Raw genomic sequence first — 22,308 nt, forward strand, 5'->3', positions numbered from 1 at the left:
TTAGGCCCATATCAAGAAAGGACGTAATAAAGGAGACACAAAATGATATAATTTTAAAACAGGTGTTAGTTTTCGTCCAAAACGGGTGGCCACGAAAAGTTGTAGACGATCAGTTAAAGCCGTATTATGATTGTCGTTTACAATTAACGGTAGAAAATGGGTGTATCTTACGGGGACACAAAATTGTTATACCTACCGTATTTAGAGAACAGTTACTAAATGAATTGCATAGCTCACATTTTGGAATTGTGAAAACAAAATGTGAAGCGCGAGCGCGAATGTGGTGGCCTAAAATTGATCAACACATTGAAGAAAAAATTGGATCTTGTAGTGTGTGCAATTCATTTCGTAGCTCGCCGCCCCGAGCGCCCCTGGCGCCGTGGCGCTACCCGGCGCGGCCCTGGCAGCGCGTGCACCTCGACATGTTCTCCGTGGACTCCAAGCAGTTCCTGGTGATCGTCGACGCGCACTCGAAGTGGGTGGAGTGTTTCTTTATGAGTACCACGGATACGGAAGCGATACTAGCCAAATTAAGCGAAGTTATGAGCAGATTTGGTTTAATACGTGTGTTGGTTACGGACAACGCAAGTAATTTTTGTTCTAATCGGTTCGAATCTTTTTGTAAAACAAATGGAATTGAGCACCTTACAATCGCACCGTACCATCCAGCTTCAAATGGCCAGGCCGAAAATTCAGTGAAAACTATAAAAAAAATGGTAAAGTCAATCATGATAGAAAATAAGGATTTGAAAGTCATAATGTTAAAATTGAACAACTGTCTATTTGATTATAGGAATTCCGCGCATTCCACGACCGGTTTTTCGCCAGCACAATTGTTACTAGGCCGTAAACTGCGATGTCGTCTCGATCTGTTGCACGATTCTAAGCCATGTGATGATTCATTGGCAGCTGATATAAGTACTTGTCAATTACCGTTGGCTTCCGCAGCTAAAGATAATGTTGTTGTAAAACAGACCTTACAGCGTAAGCAGTACGGTGGAATACGAAATAAGAAATTTCAGGACGGTGATATTGTTCTTACAAAATGTTTTTTTAACAATGGAACCCGATTTAAATGGCTTTTGGGAACAGTTAAAAGTGAAATAGGTTCTAACATGTACTCAGTGTTTGTAAAAGACGTTAACAGATTAATAATAAAACATACAGACCAGTTGTTACCATATAAAGGTACCTATTTGCAAACGGTTAGTTACGACGATGATTTTAGCGTTTTTGGTGATGTTGGTAATGAAGCTATTGCGGAAGATAACACCTCGTTGTGTAGCGACAGTTCTTTCAGGAGTTCTGAGGAGAATGTCCCAGTCTCACCACAAATAGTTTGTAGTAATGGTCCAAGTAGTAGCAGTTCTCCAGTAGTACAGGGGAGAGAAAATGATAATTTGGAGCGTTTAGTTAGAACTACTAGGAACCCTAACCCTTCATATAAAGAAATAATATTAGGTACCTACTTATATTGTGTTTATGTGGGTTTAATTAAAACAATGAATGTTTGTAAACAATAGTTATAATTAGGTTTAAGTATGCTTGTTTTTCTTGTAATTTTTAACATGAACAAATGTTTAAATGTTTGAAATAGAAGTTCAAATGTAATTTTGGTTTGGTAAATTCTTTAGATTAAGGGTGGAGGGATTGTGATGTATAACTAGTGGGTAGGTTGAGCCACTTGTGTCAACCGTCAGTCGTTCATTGAATACAGCGATACAACTTTATAGTCCGGTGTTTTATTAGTTTAAATCCTCATACACAACATATATATAAATCCAGCCGCCCGATCACAACTGACGCCAGCCGCTTTTGTGAGGGAGCTGAAATTATTTTGTAAAGAAATAAACGTGCACGAATTAATTTTTGTAAGGTGCGAAAAATACGACGAGTTTATAAAAAAGTTAGTAAATGAAGTACAAATAAATAAAAATTGGTCCGGACCAAGATTATGTATACTAAATAATATAAAAAGAATTGAAGACAAAGACGACCAAAAAGTAATATTAAATGATTTCCATCTACTACCATCTAGTGGCCACGCTGGTATTAGAAGGATGTATAATAATATTAAAAAATATTACTTTTGGCCAGGTCTTGAAAAGAGTGTAAAAGAATTTATAAGAAAATGCGAAAAGTGTCAAACACAGAAGTATAGTTCACATTATATAAAGGAACCTATGTCTATTACAACTACAGCCACTTCGGCTATGGAAAAAGTATTCATTGATGTCGTAGGACCATTAGATAAAGACGAAAGTAATAATTCTTACATACTTACCATACAGTGTGAACTCAGCAAGTACGTTGAAGCGTACCCAATGAAGTCAAAAAGTTCATTAGAAGTAGCTACAAACTTCGTAAACAATTTTATTCTTAAATATGGAATTCCTGATAAGTGTGCCAGCGATAGGGGAACCGAATTTTTATCGTCATTATTTAAAGATGTTTGTAAAATACTTGGTATAACTACTCTTCAGTCCACTTCCTATCACCATCAGAGCATAGGATCTTTGGAAAACACTCACAAAAGTTTAGCTAATTACTTGCGAATCCAAACTGACAACCACCCACATTCATGGAGCACTTGGCTACCATTTTGGTGCTTTTCGTATAACACGTCAGTTCACTCTTCGACACAATACACTCCATTTGAATTAATATTCGGCAAAAAGTGCAAATTACCCAGTAATTTAATACACGACAAAGTAGACCCACTCTATAACTATGACGACTACCCACTCCAGTTAAAGTATAGATTACAAACATCTCTAAATGAAGCCCGAAAAAATTTACTCCAAAGCAAAATCATCAGAAAACAAAAATATGACGTAAATTGCAACCCAATTAAATATAAAGAAAATGATTTAATATTAGTAAAAAACGAAGTTGGTAATAAATTTCAAAATATTTACAATGGACCCTATAAAGTTATCAAAGATGTTGCACCAAATGTCGAAATATTAAAAGATGGTAAAATAGATTTAGTACATAAGAATAGAACCAAATTATACTATCCATGTTAGCTATAGTTTATTAGATTAAGCACTTACTTTTATGGAATAACTCTTATTCTTTGTGTTAACTGTGTACTCCATGTACTCTTATTGTGTAACCATGTTTAGTTAATAAGAATTTCACTAGTAATAAAATAAAATTGTAATTTTATTTTATTTTTTCCTCTCGGGGAAGGTGTAGTGATAGATATACTTTATAGATATATATGCTTACCTTGCTTACTTACCATGTCCGTGTGAACGTGAATAAAGTTAGTTGTTACTCAGCAGTCACCGCGTTTCTACTTATTCCTCCTCCCTACCTTACACTAGCAATTGTTTTGCTCTATATTTGAAACGCTCCGCTCCGCTTCGCTGCGCTCCGCTTTGTTTTTTGATATCTATGTGCACCTAACACGCTCCTCCTCGCTTTGCTCGTCGTCGCACCTATCTTTTGGTTTTGGTTCTAAAGTTTTAAAGACGTTTATGTTTTTTTGTCATAATCACGAATTATCATATTTCCGATCGGGGTTTGACTTTTTCGTGATTATAATAAATCGGTATTTAATTTTTCGTATATTAAAGTAATCGTATTTTTTAACATTCGTATATTTATCAATCGTAATAACAATGTTCGTGATTATAATATTCGAAATTATAATTTTCGTGATTATTATAATTCGGTATTTAAAAAAATCGGTATTGCAATATTTCGTAAATTACATATTCGGGGTTATCAAATTCGGAAAAAAGTTTTTCGGAATATTTGGGTGTTCCCACCTATCCCACTACTGCTGCGGAATTCCGAAACGGTAATACATATTTTATACATGCCATATAGTTACTTACTGCTGCTATTTGGAGATTTCAGTGTTGGGTGTTCAATATGTGTCCTGTTGACGGGTAAGTATTTTAAATGAATCATAATAATTTTTATAGCAAACTAAATTACCTATATCAATCTCGCGTGAGAAAATATTAATCTAATCGCGGTCTATTGCAAAGTGTATACATATATTAAAGTATGATTGACTCGCGGCGAACATTGTGACGTTGAACTGTATAATTAATCAATTAATCAATTTGTTCGCACATTTCATAGTAGTCATCAACTCATCATCCTAAGATAACTTAATTCGGCTTGCAAATAAAAGGCCATCACATGCATAGAGTTGTCAAAAATTATTGACTAAACAGAAACCATTTCTTAATCTAATTATACCTACATCATTTGAATCTATCAATAATGTATATCTAAATATTTATTATTAAAAATATGTGACTATATTCATATAAATAATTTTACGTTTTCGCCATTCCTCCATCTAAATTTTGTCTAAACTAATATTAATATTGTAGTCTTTGGGACATCCCTATGTTCAGTTGAGCCGTAAACCGTAACTGTAGACTGCTTTAGGTTTCAGTGAGATTAAAGATCGCTGTACTATCATAAATAAATAAATAAATACATTGTGTTAAGTAGATAATTTAGCCTTTTCCTTATTTTCACCTATGATTTGTGAAAATAATAATAAGTACAATCTTCACCTAGAGTTACATGTTGCAATATTATATCACACGACTCATCTTGTCTGGAGGTTTCTCTGTTGTCAAATAAATGACGTTACATCACCAAACTGCGTGTGCACATCGTTTTTTTTTAACACTTACTTCCTCATACTCATAACGTAGAAGGAAAATGGCGCATTATTAATATTGAATAGTCATCTTGGTACAACTATTTTTACACGCATAACGTCTTACAGACATAATTTACCAATAACTTGTGAATTAAGGAATAGAAAAAAACCGCGGGCAACAAACAAAAAAATAAATATTTTTATTGGTTTCCTGCGGTTTTTTAAATATTATTTTGATATTTTAAGTACTTGAATTGCACTTCGTTCTTCTATAACTGTATGCGAACACGTACGTGAGCTCTCCGTAAACCTTGTTAAATGGCCAGTCACTATTTATGACACTTACATTTTATTTTATTACCAATATACGATAAGACTATAAGACACTGACCCGACACAACATGGAATCACATAAGTACCACATCCTACATTATAGTAAACAGTACGCTCTCTCATCTCTAAGCGAACAGACATGCATTGGGGATTGTTATCTTTTGTATTTTTATTGATTACTTATATGTTTTTACAGGAACGTAGTTTTTAATTCTTATTAGTTACCTAGTATCTGTAATCTGTATATCAATAAATAAATAACACTCATTGGTATTAGGTAAATAGAAGTACTTACACTAGTAAAGACATGTAAAAATTAACAGAATGCAAATATATTAACTTACTATAAGTTAACTGTTTTGATATTTACTTAATTTAGTTTTTTCAAATTTACCTTACCTTACACACCTTTGACATATTGATAAAGAATCCTATGAATTTCATATTTCAGCATTTCAGTCATTGAGTTTGATCTCGGTCAGAATCACACGAATAAAAACGACTCAATTCACAGCCTCTTTGTTCTCTTTGTTATCTCATTTCTTACGTCAGCGATACATTTTAAAATATTAAAAATACAAGAAACAATTTGCATAAATTGTCATAAATCGTTGATGGACCTTGAAATGATAATCTGCATTATAAAATGAGCCGTCTCGACTAAGCCGGAATTACAGACGCAGATGTCCAACGCGACCTCTAACTTGATCGATTCTACCATTCTCCTCATCCGAGACCAAAATATATGTTAATTCCTGCATTTATGAGTTGGCAACTCGTCCCAGTGGTCACCTGTCTTGTCCCTGTCTAGGAGATAAAGATAAAGCGGTACATGCGAATTTCATTCTCAGGTAGCGAATATAATGTTTGCCGTGTCGTCAGCACACTCTGTTTGTTCACGAGAGCCGTTAGCAATCACGGCTGTGTTTGAATATCTGACTGATATTTCTGTCTACACGGCTCTGTAAGTGTGACTCCCTTTGACAAATATTTGAAATGGTCATCGGATTAACTATATAAACCTACATACTTAGCTGACATAATCAACATACATTAAAGTAAACTGGAGTTCAAAGTGATCAATAGGTCAAATAAAAGGCATTTTTTTCGATAGTAAATTGCTTTAATAATGACTTTCAAATCCTGCACACAAGGTGGTTAGCAGTTTCATCATCCATCGAGATCAAGCAATACCTAGTAAACGGTAGGTCAATGTACCGAATAAACTAACATCATCTGCTAAAATTATGCAATATACAATACAATCTAGAAAGTCTCATGAATCTCATGATCAGCGAATTGCAATAGTCAATACTTTCAGTAAATATATTTTTATAAATTTAGGTTTATACTATTTTTATCACCAAGCAAAGTGTTCCGTTATCGAATTGATAAAATATATCAACCAAATTCACACACATAAATATGTACCAACTTACTACTTTCCTAATTGTTATTGCTACTCAGATAACCGACTTAATGGAAAACACCAATAAACACTGAGTAGCATAGTAGGTAGGTATATGTGTGTACATACCTATACTTACATACATACATATCTTCATCGATGTAGGTTCGTCCGTCCCTGCCATCAGAAATGAAACATGTGTTAGCATGAATTATGTATTAGGCACCATTGGATTGTGATTGTCATCGAATCATCGGGCGGCACCTCGGCACCCGGTGCGTGGGAGCAGAGGAGGTCCTCTCGGCAACGGCATTCAAGCTTCCATATTTACTCAGGCGCAGGTGATCTACCGGTCCGAGCGAGTGGGCAGCTCATAGCTGTTCCAGCTACTAAATTTACATACAATTTAACTAACTGTTATCGTTATCATTCGTTCACAATAACCAAACTGGACCTGGTTAAACACCCAAAGTCACCACCATGAATCGAACCGGAATATTCATTATCTGCACTTGGTACAAAATGAGGTTAATGTTTTTCTCTTGTTTTGTTTACTGGGTTTAAGAGTGGCCTTGATTGTGAGTTAAGATGAAATGGAGGCTCAACCGAAAGTAAGAGATAAATAATAAAGTAATGCAACCTTGGGGCGGCGGCGGGGCTTCCGGGTTCGTTCACTGCACCGTGCGCCGGCGCCGGTTGTCGTCCCACTGCCTCCGCCGTTGAGACAATTTTACATCCCAGTTTAACTGTCACTTTCCTAAATATAGAATAAAGCTTGGCACTTCTTTAGGCTGTTCATTACACAGACCATAACAGTATAAACACTCGATTCGTTCGTAATTTAGAAGCAACAAGCACCAAGGAATAAAAGGATAAAAATGGCAGATAGGTAGGTATCCAGTTATTAATGATTCGCTAAAACATTTCCAAAATACATGTCACATCTAAAATTTTATCAAAAAAATATGCTTAAAATGTTTAGAACCGTAGAAAAAACTGTAGGTTGTCTCACCAACTTGGTGTCCTTGTTGTATCGGAACAACCGGTTTTTTTAATGCAAAATCTCGCACATGACTGTTTCAATCGGATCAATAGGTATTTGGAAGCAAAGTTGATTATTCTTAAAACTCGCTTTCATCAGTTAGTAAAAAAACACTTAAAGATTTCAGTGTATTTTAGTTATGCCAGTGTATCTGTACTTTGTAAAGTTTAAAGCTGCATAAAATAAAAGGCCTACACAAAATGAACATGGTTTAAAAAGTAAAACGAAAGAGAATTAAAAACAACAAATGCTAAAATACTTTATTGAGTTTCAGCGATCTTTATTAATGAATTAAATAATGAGTAAGGCAATCACGTGGTATTGTATGCATTTGCATTGATAATTAATGCAATTTTAGATTATATTACAATATTTTAAGCATCAAGCATTCTATACAAAGAGATTAATATTGATTAACTTATCACATTATCTTTGGAATTTTTATTTACCTAAAACATGTTACTATTCACTAATATGTAGTTCAATAGGTTCGATATTTAAACTAGACTCAATATCAGAATCTGTATTGTTGCTAGCATGCTCGATTTCTGCGCAGTCCGTGACGTCATTTTGTACCTCAGTACCATCACTTTCTAAGACACCCGTGTTTCCTTTCTCATCTTCATTTTCTTCTGAAACTTCTGCTATAATTTTGTTTGGACCATTTGAGGTCGAATTCAATACTGGAACTTCTAAAACAATATCTTCGTTTTCAGTTTCTTTTACCGATTCAGTAACTTTATTTTCTTCAAGCGGTTTGAACAATTCTTGAAGTGATGAAACTTTTTTCTCCGTTGGAATAATTCTATTTAAATATACTAATATATCAGAGAGAGAAACGATGCCTATTAGTTTGTCTTCCTTATCAACTAATAATAATCGATGACTTTCAGTTCTAACAATAACTTCTAAGGCCTCGTATAAAGTAATACTGGAACGACATTTCTGCAATTTTTCTTCCCAGTCTTTCTTTTTATTTCTTACTTCACCTATAGTCACAGATAAGTCTGAATATATCTTTTCACTTACTAAATTTAATACTTCATATTTAGCATACACATCTAAAAGTTTTTTGTTTTCGTCCAAAATTGGTAAAGCAGATATATCTTTTTCCAACAATAACTGAAATGCAGTTTTGATACTAGTCGATTCTGTGACAGATACAATATTATCATACGTTCCTATCTTCAATTCGACAAGATTCTTGTGGAAAAATGTTAGCTCCGGGAATTCGTTCAGGTATACAAAAAGGAATCGCAAAATTCGCTTGTGGGAAAGTATGTAGAGTACATCGCCACATACAGGGTCGACTAAGAGGAGTCGATGGACGCGGTGCTTGTTGAGGTAGTTGATGGCCTCGTGCAGCGACTGGTCTGGGCCGACCACACACAGCGGCTTGCGCGAGGGCCGCAGCAGGCGCTTCCACGCGTGCAGCGTGTGCCGCTCCAGCTCGTCCACCGACGTGCCCGCCGCCTCCAGGTGCAGCAGGATCCGGATGAAGTCCGTCACCGTGATCATGCCCACCAGCTGCTTCTTCGTCGAGTCCCACAGCGGAGCGGACCGGATACCGTGCGAGATCAGAGTGGGAAAAGTTTTTCTCACCAGGAACTGGGTATCAAATATGATAACTTTTGCTGATTTGGGCAACATCTCGTAGCACTTGTGGTATTTGAAGAAGTTCAATAGCAACCTAGTTTTATCCCTTCCTCCGAGTGATATTTGGACAATTGATAAATATGGGTCATATTTTGGGAGACCACGCACTTCTCGGAACAACTGCTTCGCCTGCACGGGGTCGAGAGATGCGTATGAATTCTTTTGATAGGTGGGTGACGTAGTCCCTATTGAAGAGCGTCGTGGCTGTTTACCACTCTTCTTCTTGACTGGATCTGCAGCAGGTTTCTGATCCTCCGTGTGAGGTTTGCTCCTGAAGATGTCCATCACCCTCGTAATTGGACTGTACTTGCGAGAGGAGGCTCCAGTTACTGTGTGGTAATACTTTTTATCGGATTTTCCGGATTCCTCGGAGCTCGGGTCATCTTTTGAAGCTTCAGGAGCTTCTGTGCTTCTCGACGCACCAGTTAAAGCACCTTTAACGTTTTGGATAAGCGATTGATGTTTTTTGGCGTCGCTCTTTCTTCTTAATCGGAACATATCAAAGATAGAGCTTCTTGGACTAGAGGAGGTGCCGTGGAAGGTCTCGTACTCCTTGGGCAGGGGCTCGCGCTCGGCGCTGGCGGGGCGCGCGGGCTCGGGGCGCGCGAACAGGCTGCGCGCGTGCGGGCGCTGCGCCTCGGCCCCGCGCGTGCCGAAGTGCACGGTGTGCGCGTTGTTGTGCGCCGCCTCCGCCGCCTCCTTCGCCTCCACTGGCAACTTAGTAACCACAAATTTTCTCCTCTCCCCGACCACAGTCTGACTGCCGGATTGCGCATCTTGGCTCTTTTTCTTCTTATTCTTATGCTTCGACTTCCCGTATTTGGTGGGAGTCTCCGATGATGAAGCTTCATTTTCTAATATTGGATCCATTTTAATCTAATTATGTTATACCTTTACAATGGTACATGATCTGGACACAGCGTCGAAGGTACCTGAAAATAAAAAAAAGGTTTATTAGACCAACTAGATAATTCACAAAATAGCTGTCTTATATAATAATAAAACATATGTTCTGGGACGAATAGGTATTTAAAATAAAAATTGAGTAAGTTTTCTCATTGCTTATGTTTCAGAGCCGTTGGCTATGTTACATGTAATCTGAAAGTATTTTTGTTTTTCTTCTATGTCACATAAAATAATGGTCTTTCTATGATGGGTTAGTTAAGTTATTACGTTAATTCCACTATCGGTAGTCCTCTAACTATAGATACAGTATGCTTAAAGTAAGATAGGTACCTCTTTGTATCATTTTAAATTATCTAAGTAGGTAAATAAACTATAATTTATCATTATCAGATAAAATAAATATAACGTTTTGTAGTATCTTTAAACCTGCATAGTATTTGCCGCAAGGACGAATGCTCACGTGTAAAAATAGCGCTGGTTCTTGTTGCTAGGCAACGCATTGCACCAACACCGATGCACCAAATCCTATTGGCGAAGCAGTTGCATAACCAATCACTTCACCTATCTATCCGACTCGTCACAACATTTTACACGTCAAGTACTACAAGCAAACACGGAAAACTACAAGTAATCAGCCACACCGATGTAGATAAATCTACATAAGTAATATAAACCCACGTTTATAACGATACCGCGCGCGTATTACTCGTATATCTGTCACTTTTTCAATCAATACATTCCGTCTGCAGACACTTGGGAACGAAACACAATAACTACTGTGCTATATTTGAAACTGTTGGCGTACCTGTGTGCAGCGTGATGGGCATGGCGTCTTGCGTGGTTTTGTTTAGTTGTAGCTTTGTGAGTTGTGGAGAATAAACGACTTGGATCGGTATTTTGGTGACAGCTGCGCGGTGGGCCCGCGACCCCGGGGCGCCATGTTGCCGGCGCAGGGCTCGCCCCGACATCTGCGGGGGCTCCCGGGAACCCTCTGCAAGCCGCACTCATAACCCCGCCTAACATTTCGTGTGTAATTTTGATGAAGTTTTCCCCGCTATGGCATAGATGTCGACTGTAGTTCAGTGTGGTCGTGAAAAACAATACGGTGGAGCGTGATGTCACGTTCGCAACATGGCAATGAAATGATGAATGTGTAATTAATTACATAATGTGATAGCATCTCATCTCGCATACGATGTGTAGGTATAGCGTACGGTGGTAATACAGTTACAAGTTCTTAAAGATCATAATATCTATTCGTTTGCACTATTCTATGCACGCATATTTTTGTACATAGGTATATAGGTTTTAAGTAATGTAATAATGGAACTAATCTAGTTCATAGTCTATGAAAACAAAATTGAGTATATATGTTAATTGTGATGTAGGTGAACAATAAAAATAAGTACTCGATTATAATTAGGTATTACAGGGTGATAAGAAAGGGTAGATCTCCGGAGGTCAATCTAAATAAGACCAAGATTTTTAATAGTAGAAAGTAATTCATGTAAGATGTAAACACACAGTTTCTTCATAAACTGTTGGACAACGGACAACAATTAAAGGTGTAATTATAAGGCAAGATTATTTAATAAATCGATTCATAGTACTTATGTTAATTTTAAATACAACGGTTATTGCTTTTGCACTAAAAATAAGTTTTTACATGGATAATTAGATTAATGCTTAGTTTTATCTAGGCATCAATTTGCACTTACAAATATGTAAATACAAAAAAAATATAGCTGAACCAATTAAAAAATAATATTTTCATACTAAGTATGCGGCAGAATATTATGTCTGAAGGATCCCAAAAAACATAATAAAAATGATTAAAATTTTCATTCCAGTCATAAATATTCTTACACTTAACTAATTCAATTATCTATAAGATATTGAAAATGTTATAGTCTAATAGTAAGAGGAATTATTGCATCTGTATTGAAAAAAGTTAACCATTTTGTGACTATGTATAGGTAGACAATTCTATACAACTGTTCTGTATTTGCACGAGATGTATGATCCATATATTTACGAGAAGCAAATATATTTAGTTTACGTTAATTACCATAATTATTGAAGAGATACATTATTCTATTTATGTAATCAGAATAATGTACTATCTGCTACACATCAGCTGCTGTTAGTGAACCTGCAATACCAAGAGCGCGGAATCAGCTGTTCCTATTACAACTTTAACTGCCCCCATAGTCCTTCAATCTATGAATGAACTCACAATCACAAACTCGTGCCGATTTACGTCAACGGAACTCAAGTGTAAGCCAGACGAATCAAAGCTTCCGACGAGCTTATCCTGTTTCAAAATAACACATAACTGAAGTGTACTTGTACCTAACAATGACGTATGATGTATTACAGCGGAGCTCGTCACACGGCATCGATCCCCCGCCGCCCACGCCAGCGGTCTTAATTTAGCGGAAACTTGCCGGGAGGGTGCCCGCTGCCGCATGCGCGACGGTGACGTCACAACCGTGACGTCACGGACGTATCGTAACGGTGACGTCACTCGGCACGTGGGGACCGTGACGTGGCGCGGGGGCGGCAGGCAGCGCCGCGGTCGATGGATTCTGATGATAATAATTTCATCTAGTTCAACGACGTCGACAGGAGAGTATAACTACCGGCCTGGCCTTCACAGAAGCCACGGGTCGACAGCTCACGTGTACTTTGCTTAGCGTTATAACTTATATGAGACATAGGTCAACCGTTTAATAAAACTGTGTGACATTCTCGCCTTTCAATATGAATGGAGTATGATTATACGGGGTTATGAATGTTATGCATTATTAGTAATGGCCTTTAAAATATATATGTACTATGTTGTAGATTTCTACTATATTAAGAGATTTACTATTTTCAGTTCCAAATATTTTTAGATTTTTACGTTTTTCACGTAGGCAGGTAAGTACATAAGTTAAGTAGGACTATCAAGCTCATTAATATCATTTACTAACTTCCGTCAATCAGTGATTATTCTCTAATCTCTTTATTGCTGTTATACCGTGCAATTATTCAATTATGTGTACATGAAGAACATTTATGGTCCCATGATTGTAGTAGCTGACACAGTTAAAAGTAAATTCTTACTTTCTTTACTGTACCTACTATCATACGATTACTGCATGATTATTTGTTTTAAATGTTATTGTTGGAATAAGTGTTAAATAATATGACTCATAAATAATTTTCATTTCTGTAGGAACATTACTGGAAAAATATGGTAACTATTGAGGTGTTATTCCGTAGATGCCTATCGCCTGCCTTTATGTAACAGGCCTATATCCTGTCCTAAGCAATGTGCAACAATGTAACATGTCTCTATATCTAGGCGAGTCATCGAGGTCGCGAAGTTTTAGCATACTTTTTGTGTAGGTAGGTGAACCAATCTTATCTGATAAATATATAATTTTGCTATCTTCATAACAATGTTTTGCGCACAGCAGTTTGAATTTCCTCCCTGAATGTCTACGAGATATAAATACATTATATCGATTAGATAATTTGTTCGGTATATAATGTAATAAATACTTTTAGGTTCATTAAGTTAATGCTGGAATGAGATTTTTTATGTTATCATTTACTTAGCTTTTATGTTCGTTTCATAACAAGTTAATTTTTATTAAGAAGACGCTGAGTAATAATCTTACAATACAGACAGGTAAATGTGTTATTTGATAATTTATTTTTGTAGAAAGTACCGAGTACAATTTACAATCTACAAAGTGAGCCGAAAGGACCACGTTCTGCAAACTGAAATTTCAGCTGATTCTATCTAGAGGTTAACAGTTAACACTATATAAGAGATCATTTGATGTTTTAATTTATTTATTTCATGATGGCTACTTTTAAACAATAAAATGAATTAATGTTATCTCAATTTTTTAAAGTGGCCCACTGCAATTTTCGTGCTTGCTTACGGATTATTGCAGATAACCTTATCTTAAATCACGGATAATCCCAAACTTGAAATATACAGATAAGTTTCAGAGTCGATGCACACTTCAGGTCCAGTCACTATATTCGTTTTAAATAATAATAAATGTCGTTACTCTGAAATTCTGATAATATATGTAGATTATAGGTACCTAATGCAGAACTTTTCTATGGTTAAAATAGTTTTAATTTGTTTTTAAAGTATACTCAATATAGATAAGCATAAGCACGTAGCTAGAACTTATAGTGATTTTATTAATTTTGTTTATTATTAAATTGTGGACAAATATAATAATATATTCTGCAAAACAAAATTAATTTCGCATTTAATAAAATTAAACAATCGACTTTTAAAAATAACTAAAAAGTCAAATATTATAAATTTAAATGGTGTCACAATTGAAAAAAAAGAAGTCGGGTTTAAAAAAACACATGCATACAGTATACGAATCGAAAACCTGGCCCTTTTGTCGAAGTCATGTCGTTTAAAAGGATATAGGATATTGATAGACTGTATTAATTTTATGACATGAGAATAAGAATTGGTAATAGAACCTTTAAGAGGCAGCGTGGCATAGAGAGAGAAAATTGACTAACTCTAGCCGTAGGAAAACCTAACGGCAATATTGACGTTAACTCAATGTTTATGAATGAAAATTTTGGTGATTTAATTTGCATAGTAATGGGTGATATTGGCATCAACAGCAGAAAAATATAAGCTATTCTACAAGACATATATGTATACATTTTAGGTACATACCTATTTTACTGTACCTAATGCTGTTAATATTGTTATTATTACAACAACATATTCTACCAAGGGCATAGTATAATTAATATAAGCAGATAAAATGTTGTCTTAGGAATTCAGTTGGTGTCACTTTACATTCACAAATCTAGCTGTGTATGTATGTTTACAATACAAAAATATACCAAATGGAAACAATTCTTAAAACTAAATTATGGGTAAGTACTGTAGGTACTTCTATATTACCTAAGTAAGTACATTATATCATAGCATAATCATAAATAGTAAGTTCTTACCTCCTAATAACAGAAATATACGTGAAGTAAACAAACATTTTTTACTGCGCATTGAATTGACACTACTTACATAATAAAAATTAAGTACTTGTTTGTATTAATTAGATAGTTACCTATGCTACTAGTAACTATGTTATTAGTAGCATAGTAGTTACTGGCTACTTTTTAATATTAAATAGGTGTAAAAGTACTTTTAAGAATTATAAATTACTTAGTAAACTAACTCTAATATAAGTATGTAAGTACTGTTAGGTATATGTGTAGGTCTGAAATAATAGATATATAAGTAGGTACCTGAAGTAGGTGAAATCGCAAGGCAAGGTCCCTCCGGAACCGAAGAGCTGAGTGAAACAAATGAAACTAACATTCCGTCAGCCGGAGTGCTCGCGCTCGGTTACTAGGTACTTACCTTGACGATGAGTGCGTAAGTTATTTTCCATAACAGCATACAATAAAACTCAAGTCTACACGGATCATTTCATTGGTACCGAGCCAAATATTTCTACGGGCATCTTCGTAAAGGGCCATGTGATTAACAAACAAGCAAACTGAGCGTCCAGATTGTGTCTATAAATATTTTCCTCGGTGGCATTCCTAAACATAACCTCAAAACTCGCGACATTACGCTTATAAAGTGCAAGAATAACAACAATAACAACCAATATACTTACAATAGCTTTCATTGCGTTAAACCCCCTCTGCAGACTATTTGTGAAGCACTTAACTCACACACACACTCACACTGGTGATACAGTAGCTAGCGAACTAAACAATAAATAGTTTTGGAGCTACACGGCGACACGGCGGCCTGCGTCGCAGCACTTCACAGAGCAGCAGCGCGCGAGTTGTATAACGCAGTAATTGAAGTCACCGTTTCGTGTTTAGAGACCGCCATGCCCAATTAGAACAATTTAGAAGCGCACAATATTGTTTGTTGGGTGTGGACGCGCTGGCGATGGCGGCTCCGAGCTCGGGGCAAGCCGCGTTCTCGTTTTGATGGAATGCTCGGGCGAGGTGATGCGCCCGCGCCGGTCACGCACACACGCGCGCGCGCGCCCACACGCGCACGCGACCGCCGCACACACACACACACACACACATGTACCACACACGCGAGCTACACCACACATAGAATGATAGCTGCTGATAACACTTCATATAAACGAAGGGCTTATCAGTAGAATGAAATACGAGATAGGGTTACTAACTAATCGGTCCAAAATAATTAGGCGATTCAGTGATTCGTATATGTACATATGTATAAGTAAATAAACGTATTCCGTATAAATGTTTCATGTTGTCTTTATAATGCTAATAGAATATAAGTTAGGCTGGGGATGAATGAAACAGCAATTTTTCGCGATTTCAGAGTTGGCCTCTTTGACTCATTGCAGTGTATTATCATATGGGAATTATCTTGAAATAAAGAATTCTTCTTCTTGTCGTGTCGATGGCGACTGTCATTTATATAATTTATTATTACACTCACGGGCAATGAAAAGGTTCCACTGAGAAGAGCACCAAATTACTACCACTAAACGTAAAAAAGCTAGCTTAATGCCGTCTTCTGCAACATTTAAATACATTTAACAGAGCCTCAGGATATTGCCAACTAAAATCGGTAATATTTTGTTCCAATTTTAAATTCAATCTTTGAAATATTGGGGTCGTTTGTTGTCGGCATTTTGTGAGTGGAACTTTTTCATTGCACGGCAGTGTATTATAACCATAATAACCACGTTATTATGAACTTTAGTTTAGTTAGTACATTGAATTACGAACTAAATAAATAAATTACAAGTAGCCATTCTAGGCATGCCTGATTAAGGGCGGATTCGACCAACGTCGAGTAACTTTTTACTCACGAGTAAAGTACCAGTTACTCGCGAGTAAGCAGATTTTGCATTCTACCAAACCTGAAACCAAGATAACTAGCTTATCCCAAGAATAAAATGTTATACCGCCAAAATTGACCGTGTAACGAGCTTATCCGAGAGTAATTTTGTAATGGCGGCAGCACATCAGCTGATTAGAAAACCGTCATAATGACATATAAACACATCTGTCAAAACATAAACAAAAGTACGTTAAAAGGCAAAGTCTCAGAATAACAACAGCGAATAAAATATTAAAACATAAACAATTTCATACTTTTATAATCCATTCAAACTAAGTTGGCATGTCATTTCTATTGCATGCTTTGAAACGCAGCTATTTTTATTTTAGTTGCATTACAGTTTCGTTCCTCGTTCATTCAATTTAATCATGGTATAACTTGGTAGAATGCAAATGTACTTATCCTAGATATTTACTCGCGTATAATTTTAATTCCGGTATAGTTATTCTCGTGTAACGTGATGTTTGGACGAATTCACCCTAAGAGATAATTAAATTTCAGTATTTTGGTAACTGGGAAGAGCTTTGGAAGTTCTCCTTCTGTATATGGGTAGTTCATAAGGTATGTTCAGCCTAACCTGGGCAGTCACAAAATTACAACTTAGCTGACTTTTACTATTGTAACAGACGCAAATTTAACTCTACATAGTCTTGTCATTGACACGCCAAGAAGACGAACGGATCCTGAAAACATAATTATTTAGGTAGGTACATCGTGCGAGCCCTAACTTGAAAATTACAAAACAAAATGTATTTTATTATTTAGGACGACAAAATTATCAGTTTTTAGTTTGATATTAGTATATAGTATCCACTATTTTATATTATTCTATATACTCTCACCTGCGTCCACCTAAACCAAGTTAAATTCGGATTACTATTAGAAACAATATTTATAAAAATAATTATATGACAAGGATTTTCTTTTCATCTTTTCTATAAATATGAAAAAGCTGCTTACCTGGACGTTCCTGTAAAAAGTTACTGAAGCCTTCACTAAAGGTGATTTTAACCTTCATAATACTTTGAGAGGTATTTACTCCTAACCAGGAAAAAAAATCGTAAAAGTTAAGTAATGGACCAAATTCAATTAAGGCTACGGTGCAGACGCAACTGGGTACTGTTTCAATACTTAAATATATAAAAAACAAGGAGTTTGTTATACTTATATATGGGATAGAATCGATGCTACAGGAAAGCTTTGAGAATGCAAAGCTCGCACGTAAAACTGCTAACTGGGCCTTAGAAAGGACCTAAATACTCATTATCGAGGAAATTTCACGTGAAAACGGGTAAATGTACTTAATAACACTGCATATCAATATAACATGTGTGCTTTTTAAATAAGCACGTCTTATTATTATTACACTCCCGAGCAATGAAAAAGTTCAATTTACATAACACCAAACGTCCCATATTTTTCAAAGATTTAATTAAAAATTGTACCATAAAATTACTGTTTTTAGATGGTAAAATCCTGATGCTCTGATAAATGTACTTCAATCTTACAGAAGATGTCATTAAGCTAGCATTTTTCGTTTAAATGTATTTTGGTGCTTTTCTCAGTGGAACCTTTTCATTGCCCGTGAGTGTATTACTAGGACTAGGAGTAAATTTACTAGCCACAAAAACCCAGGCTTTTAAATTATTATACTAGTCAGCATGTTAATATTTAAAATGAATCCTTATGACCTTGAAGTTAATTGGCTTCAGAAAATTCAAAGCTTTCCTTTATCTTCGTCTTCGTACATAGACATAATTTTGGTTCTTTTGTACAGATTAAAAAGCATTTCTGAAGCAACATCATATTCTTTACATCAACGACATTAATAAAAACAAAGGTAAGTAAGTACTGAGTAGTTTATTAATTTATTTATTAAACAGATTCAGTTTTAACTCAACCATTTTGATAAAACTGCAGTGCAAACCGTGTTGTAAGTGTATCTCGAAACGTTTGTCGACGACGATGCGACAGTATCGATTATAAGTAAAATTAGACTAAACTGGACGTTTGCCCGCGCCCGCCGCAACAAATAGTACTGGGGCATGCGACCAATCGTAACAGACGCAAATACGCACTCGCTGCACTTACTGAGGGCTGCCATTGCCTCCCTCATCATCACAACGAATAATCTTAAACTTTACCTAAAGCTGACAAAATGCTATGATGTCATCGGTCAATAAACTTCTACTTCTGGGCATTATTTAGGGAGTTCCACAGTACTCTTTCCCCGAATTTCTTCATGAAGGCACTGTACCGATCGGGGCCAGGATCTTTGGTAAATCTAAAAAAAGTAGTGTAAAGTGGTATAAATAAAAACTGATTATTAGCAGCCCCTAGCCTAGGTCAGTGCTGAGCAAAGCTTGCGAAACCTTTTTTATGTCCTAAGTAATAATATCGTTGATTTTTGGCAATAAACTGAGAATAATAAACTTATAACTTAGAAAAGCTTTATACAGTCATGTAAACTGTAAAATACAAGTATTGTTTTATATGGTTATACGTAAGATGCAACACCTCAGTGAAACCATAAAACACATTTTATACACTTTCTACCATAAAATTAAACAACCATCGCCCTCGGTCGGTATCGTGCGACATGTCACAAAATAGTGTGGTTATTCATACTAACTTTCAACTACTACTAATAAATAAATAATAGCCGTTATTTTATTATTTAATATCTTAAGTTTCAGGTTTTCACGCTTACCAATTGCTTTAAGTCAACTCTGACTACTTACCCCTTCGAGACAATCACTTTACAATTAATGCAAGTTTTTGGACACATCTTAACGCAAGTTCTTAATAGGTCCATCATAAACTTTATTAAATCTAAAATCTGTAATTACATCATCAAAATCAATAATTAATTGATCTTAGATTGCATTTAGAAATTTTAAAACAGTGTACCAATGTTTCGTTTAACTGCTGTTTAGTACCCCATATTCATCACAACCCATCACGTCCCCACTGCTGGGGCACGGGTCTCCTTCCAATGAAGGAAGGGTTTAGGCCCAGTCCACCACGCTGGCCTAGTGCGGGTTGGTGGACCCCAACACAAGCAAACTTGTGCTGAGATAGTTGTCAAATTGATAAATAAATAAATTAAATACACAAATTGAACTGAAAGTTTCATAGCAGCGCCATAGGTGTCCGCGAGTGACGCGGCGCGGTGAATGCGGAAGCGGCGGCGGCGAATGGGAGCGCGGGATGCGCCTGCGCCGGTCTCCGCCGCATTTGTCACTACGCACCCCGATATTTAGGCTAGCCGATGCACAGAGTGTGTCCATGATGTTTCAGATGAGTTGATTGTCTTTGGGTTTTCGAAGCTTCTATTTGGCCAAGGCGGGTGGTAAGGGCTTACCTATATTTATCTTGACTAGGTCATGTTACTTCTGTATTATTTACTTTAATGGGTAAGGAATTTTATTCCCTTTTATTCTTATGATGTAGCCACAAAATGTTCAGTTTGAGTTTCATGATACATACCTTTTTTTACCAGAACCAATTAAAAAATGTACCTAGTATAGTCCTCACTCTTTTGTTAATTAGGTATGTAATATTATAGCAAAAGATTTCACTAATATAATCATGTGGCATTAATTCATATTCATAGTAAATTGAAGTAATTTATAAAATTCATGTAGGTATAATAATGACGAAGAAGCTTAATTAAGAAGAAAGCTCTTAACATGGGATGTCACAGTGCATCAGATATCTGGAAGAATCTGAGATGGTTGAGTCAGATGAGATGTGAAGGTTTAATTTTATAAAATAATTAATTCATTATACAAGTATTTATTCAATAATTACAGTTGTCAATAAATTATAAAGTTAATTTAATCATGATGTACTTAACAGATATATTCACAGACAGCTAACGAAATTATGTAAGGTACTACTAGCAAACTACTAATAAGTAACATTATATTAATAAAAAACACGCTTGATATAAATGTTTGTGGCATTGCTTCCCTATAAAATGTATTATTTTCACTGACTGCAGTACCCTGAAACCCCTAATCCACTTTGCTTACTGAAACCAACACGTGTGCACCAAGATTAGTCGGTTCCAGCCCACGCAGAACACAATAAAAAGAATAAATGGTAAAGCGAGAACGATCTAGTAAACGGTAGAGATTAGATTTGTACCGCTTAGAGAAGCCTCCAGATGCGTGTAGGTGGACTCAGGGGGGAATGAGGGAGGGGCAGGGGGGCGGGGGGACAGATACATATAAATATCTTCATTATTTATCGATTTTTCCCTTCGTATGTTAGGGTTACTGTTACAGCTCATAAATTAAACAATATGGAATATAATTAAACCATGATGTCTGTTAGTGTTCCTTATTTAAATAAATAAAAGTAAATTATCAAATTAATTATCTCGTCTAAGGGTAGGGTAGGTATTAACTTAAAATTTACAGTAATCCAGCAAATAAGAACCTATTTTGCAAAATAATATGCACGTTAAACTCATAAATACTTTCATGAAGTTTTTACAGCTATTTAACAAAATTTCGTTGAACATTTAATCTTTCAGTTTTGTTACAGAACCATCGAATCTAAAAGCTGTATTGTAACAGCCTAACTTGTGCCAGAACGAAAATACTTACTTTATTACTTCTTTTTAAACAACTAAAATATGCAACATGCATTCGCAACAACTATAGAAAGCCATAAATCCGTGCAATAAATAAAGTGATGCTGTAGTCGCAGTTGTCAAACAGTGGGTCGGAGCGACGTGACAAGTGCAAAACGAAACAAACGACGACTCAATGTGTCCCCGCCGCCGCCGACCGCCGCGGCTGCGCAAACGCCGGTCAATGCGCCGCCTTACGTAACCAACACATACCTAGACAGTACGGTTTATGCTCACACTTAGGGACTAATTAGATACGGCTTTCTTCGTGATTTTGTGCTAATATTTTTTACATAAATGCCGTCGGGAAAGAAAAGATTTCTCAAATTAGTATTTTATAAGACCGTAAATTTCAGGCTATTGGGCAAAAATATTTGTTACAACGCTGATACGTGGTATTCATTAACTCAAAAGAAACAACAAAAATTGTTAAATAATTTGAATTAAAAGCAGCGCAAACCAATTTAACACGAAAAGTTTTTCAGGTGATCCTAAAGTTCAGCAACACTTTCGCAGAATCTCAACGAAAGCTAAAACCACAGAGCTTTTGACGCAAATCGTAAAGAGACATGACATGTTCACCTACAATATAAGGTTCAATGTTTATCCATTCACATATAGAAGAGTGAACACCTAAGAATCCACCTCAATGAGCTATTAACTGAAAGCTAACAACCGCAATGTTCAGTGAAAAGCGTGAAAAGCAGGTGTGCGGCGGGCGGCGGCGGCGGGCGGATGAAAGCTCCACTAGCGGTGCCGTTAGCGCAGGCTCGCGGGGCGGGGGCGG

The 22,308-nt window shown here is 36.2% G+C and overlaps 1 protein-coding gene across 5 annotated transcripts; it reads right to left on the bottom strand.

Moving 5' to 3' along the window:
• Positions 1–7,656: 7,656 nt before the first annotated feature.
• LOC105387335 (5'-AMP-activated protein kinase subunit gamma-2) lies at positions 7,657–16,058 on the bottom strand. Of its 5 annotated transcripts, none has more exons than XM_011558045.3 (2): positions 15,654–16,058; positions 7,657–10,010 (listed from the first exon to the last, which is right to left on the bottom strand). In XM_011558045.3, exon 2 carries the CDS (start codon positions 9,946–9,948, stop codon positions 7,885–7,887), a length of 2,064 nt encoding a protein of 687 aa, XP_011556347.3. In that variant the 5' UTR covers positions 9,949–10,010; positions 15,654–16,058; the 3' UTR covers positions 7,657–7,884. The 5 variants fall into 5 exon arrangements, with proteins under 5 accessions (XP_011556347.3, XP_037977018.2, XP_011556348.3 ...); XM_038121090.2 differs by lacking the exon at positions 15,654–16,058 and adding an exon at positions 15,392–15,606; XM_011558046.3 differs by lacking the exon at positions 15,654–16,058 and adding an exon at positions 15,277–15,384.
• Between the last annotated feature and the right edge of the window lie 6,250 nt (positions 16,059–22,308).

This window comes from Plutella xylostella, chromosome 4 (genome assembly GCF_932276165.1).
Source record: "Plutella xylostella chromosome 4, ilPluXylo3.1, whole genome shotgun sequence".
Lineage (NCBI taxonomy): Eukaryota > Metazoa > Arthropoda > Insecta > Lepidoptera > Plutellidae > Plutella > Plutella xylostella.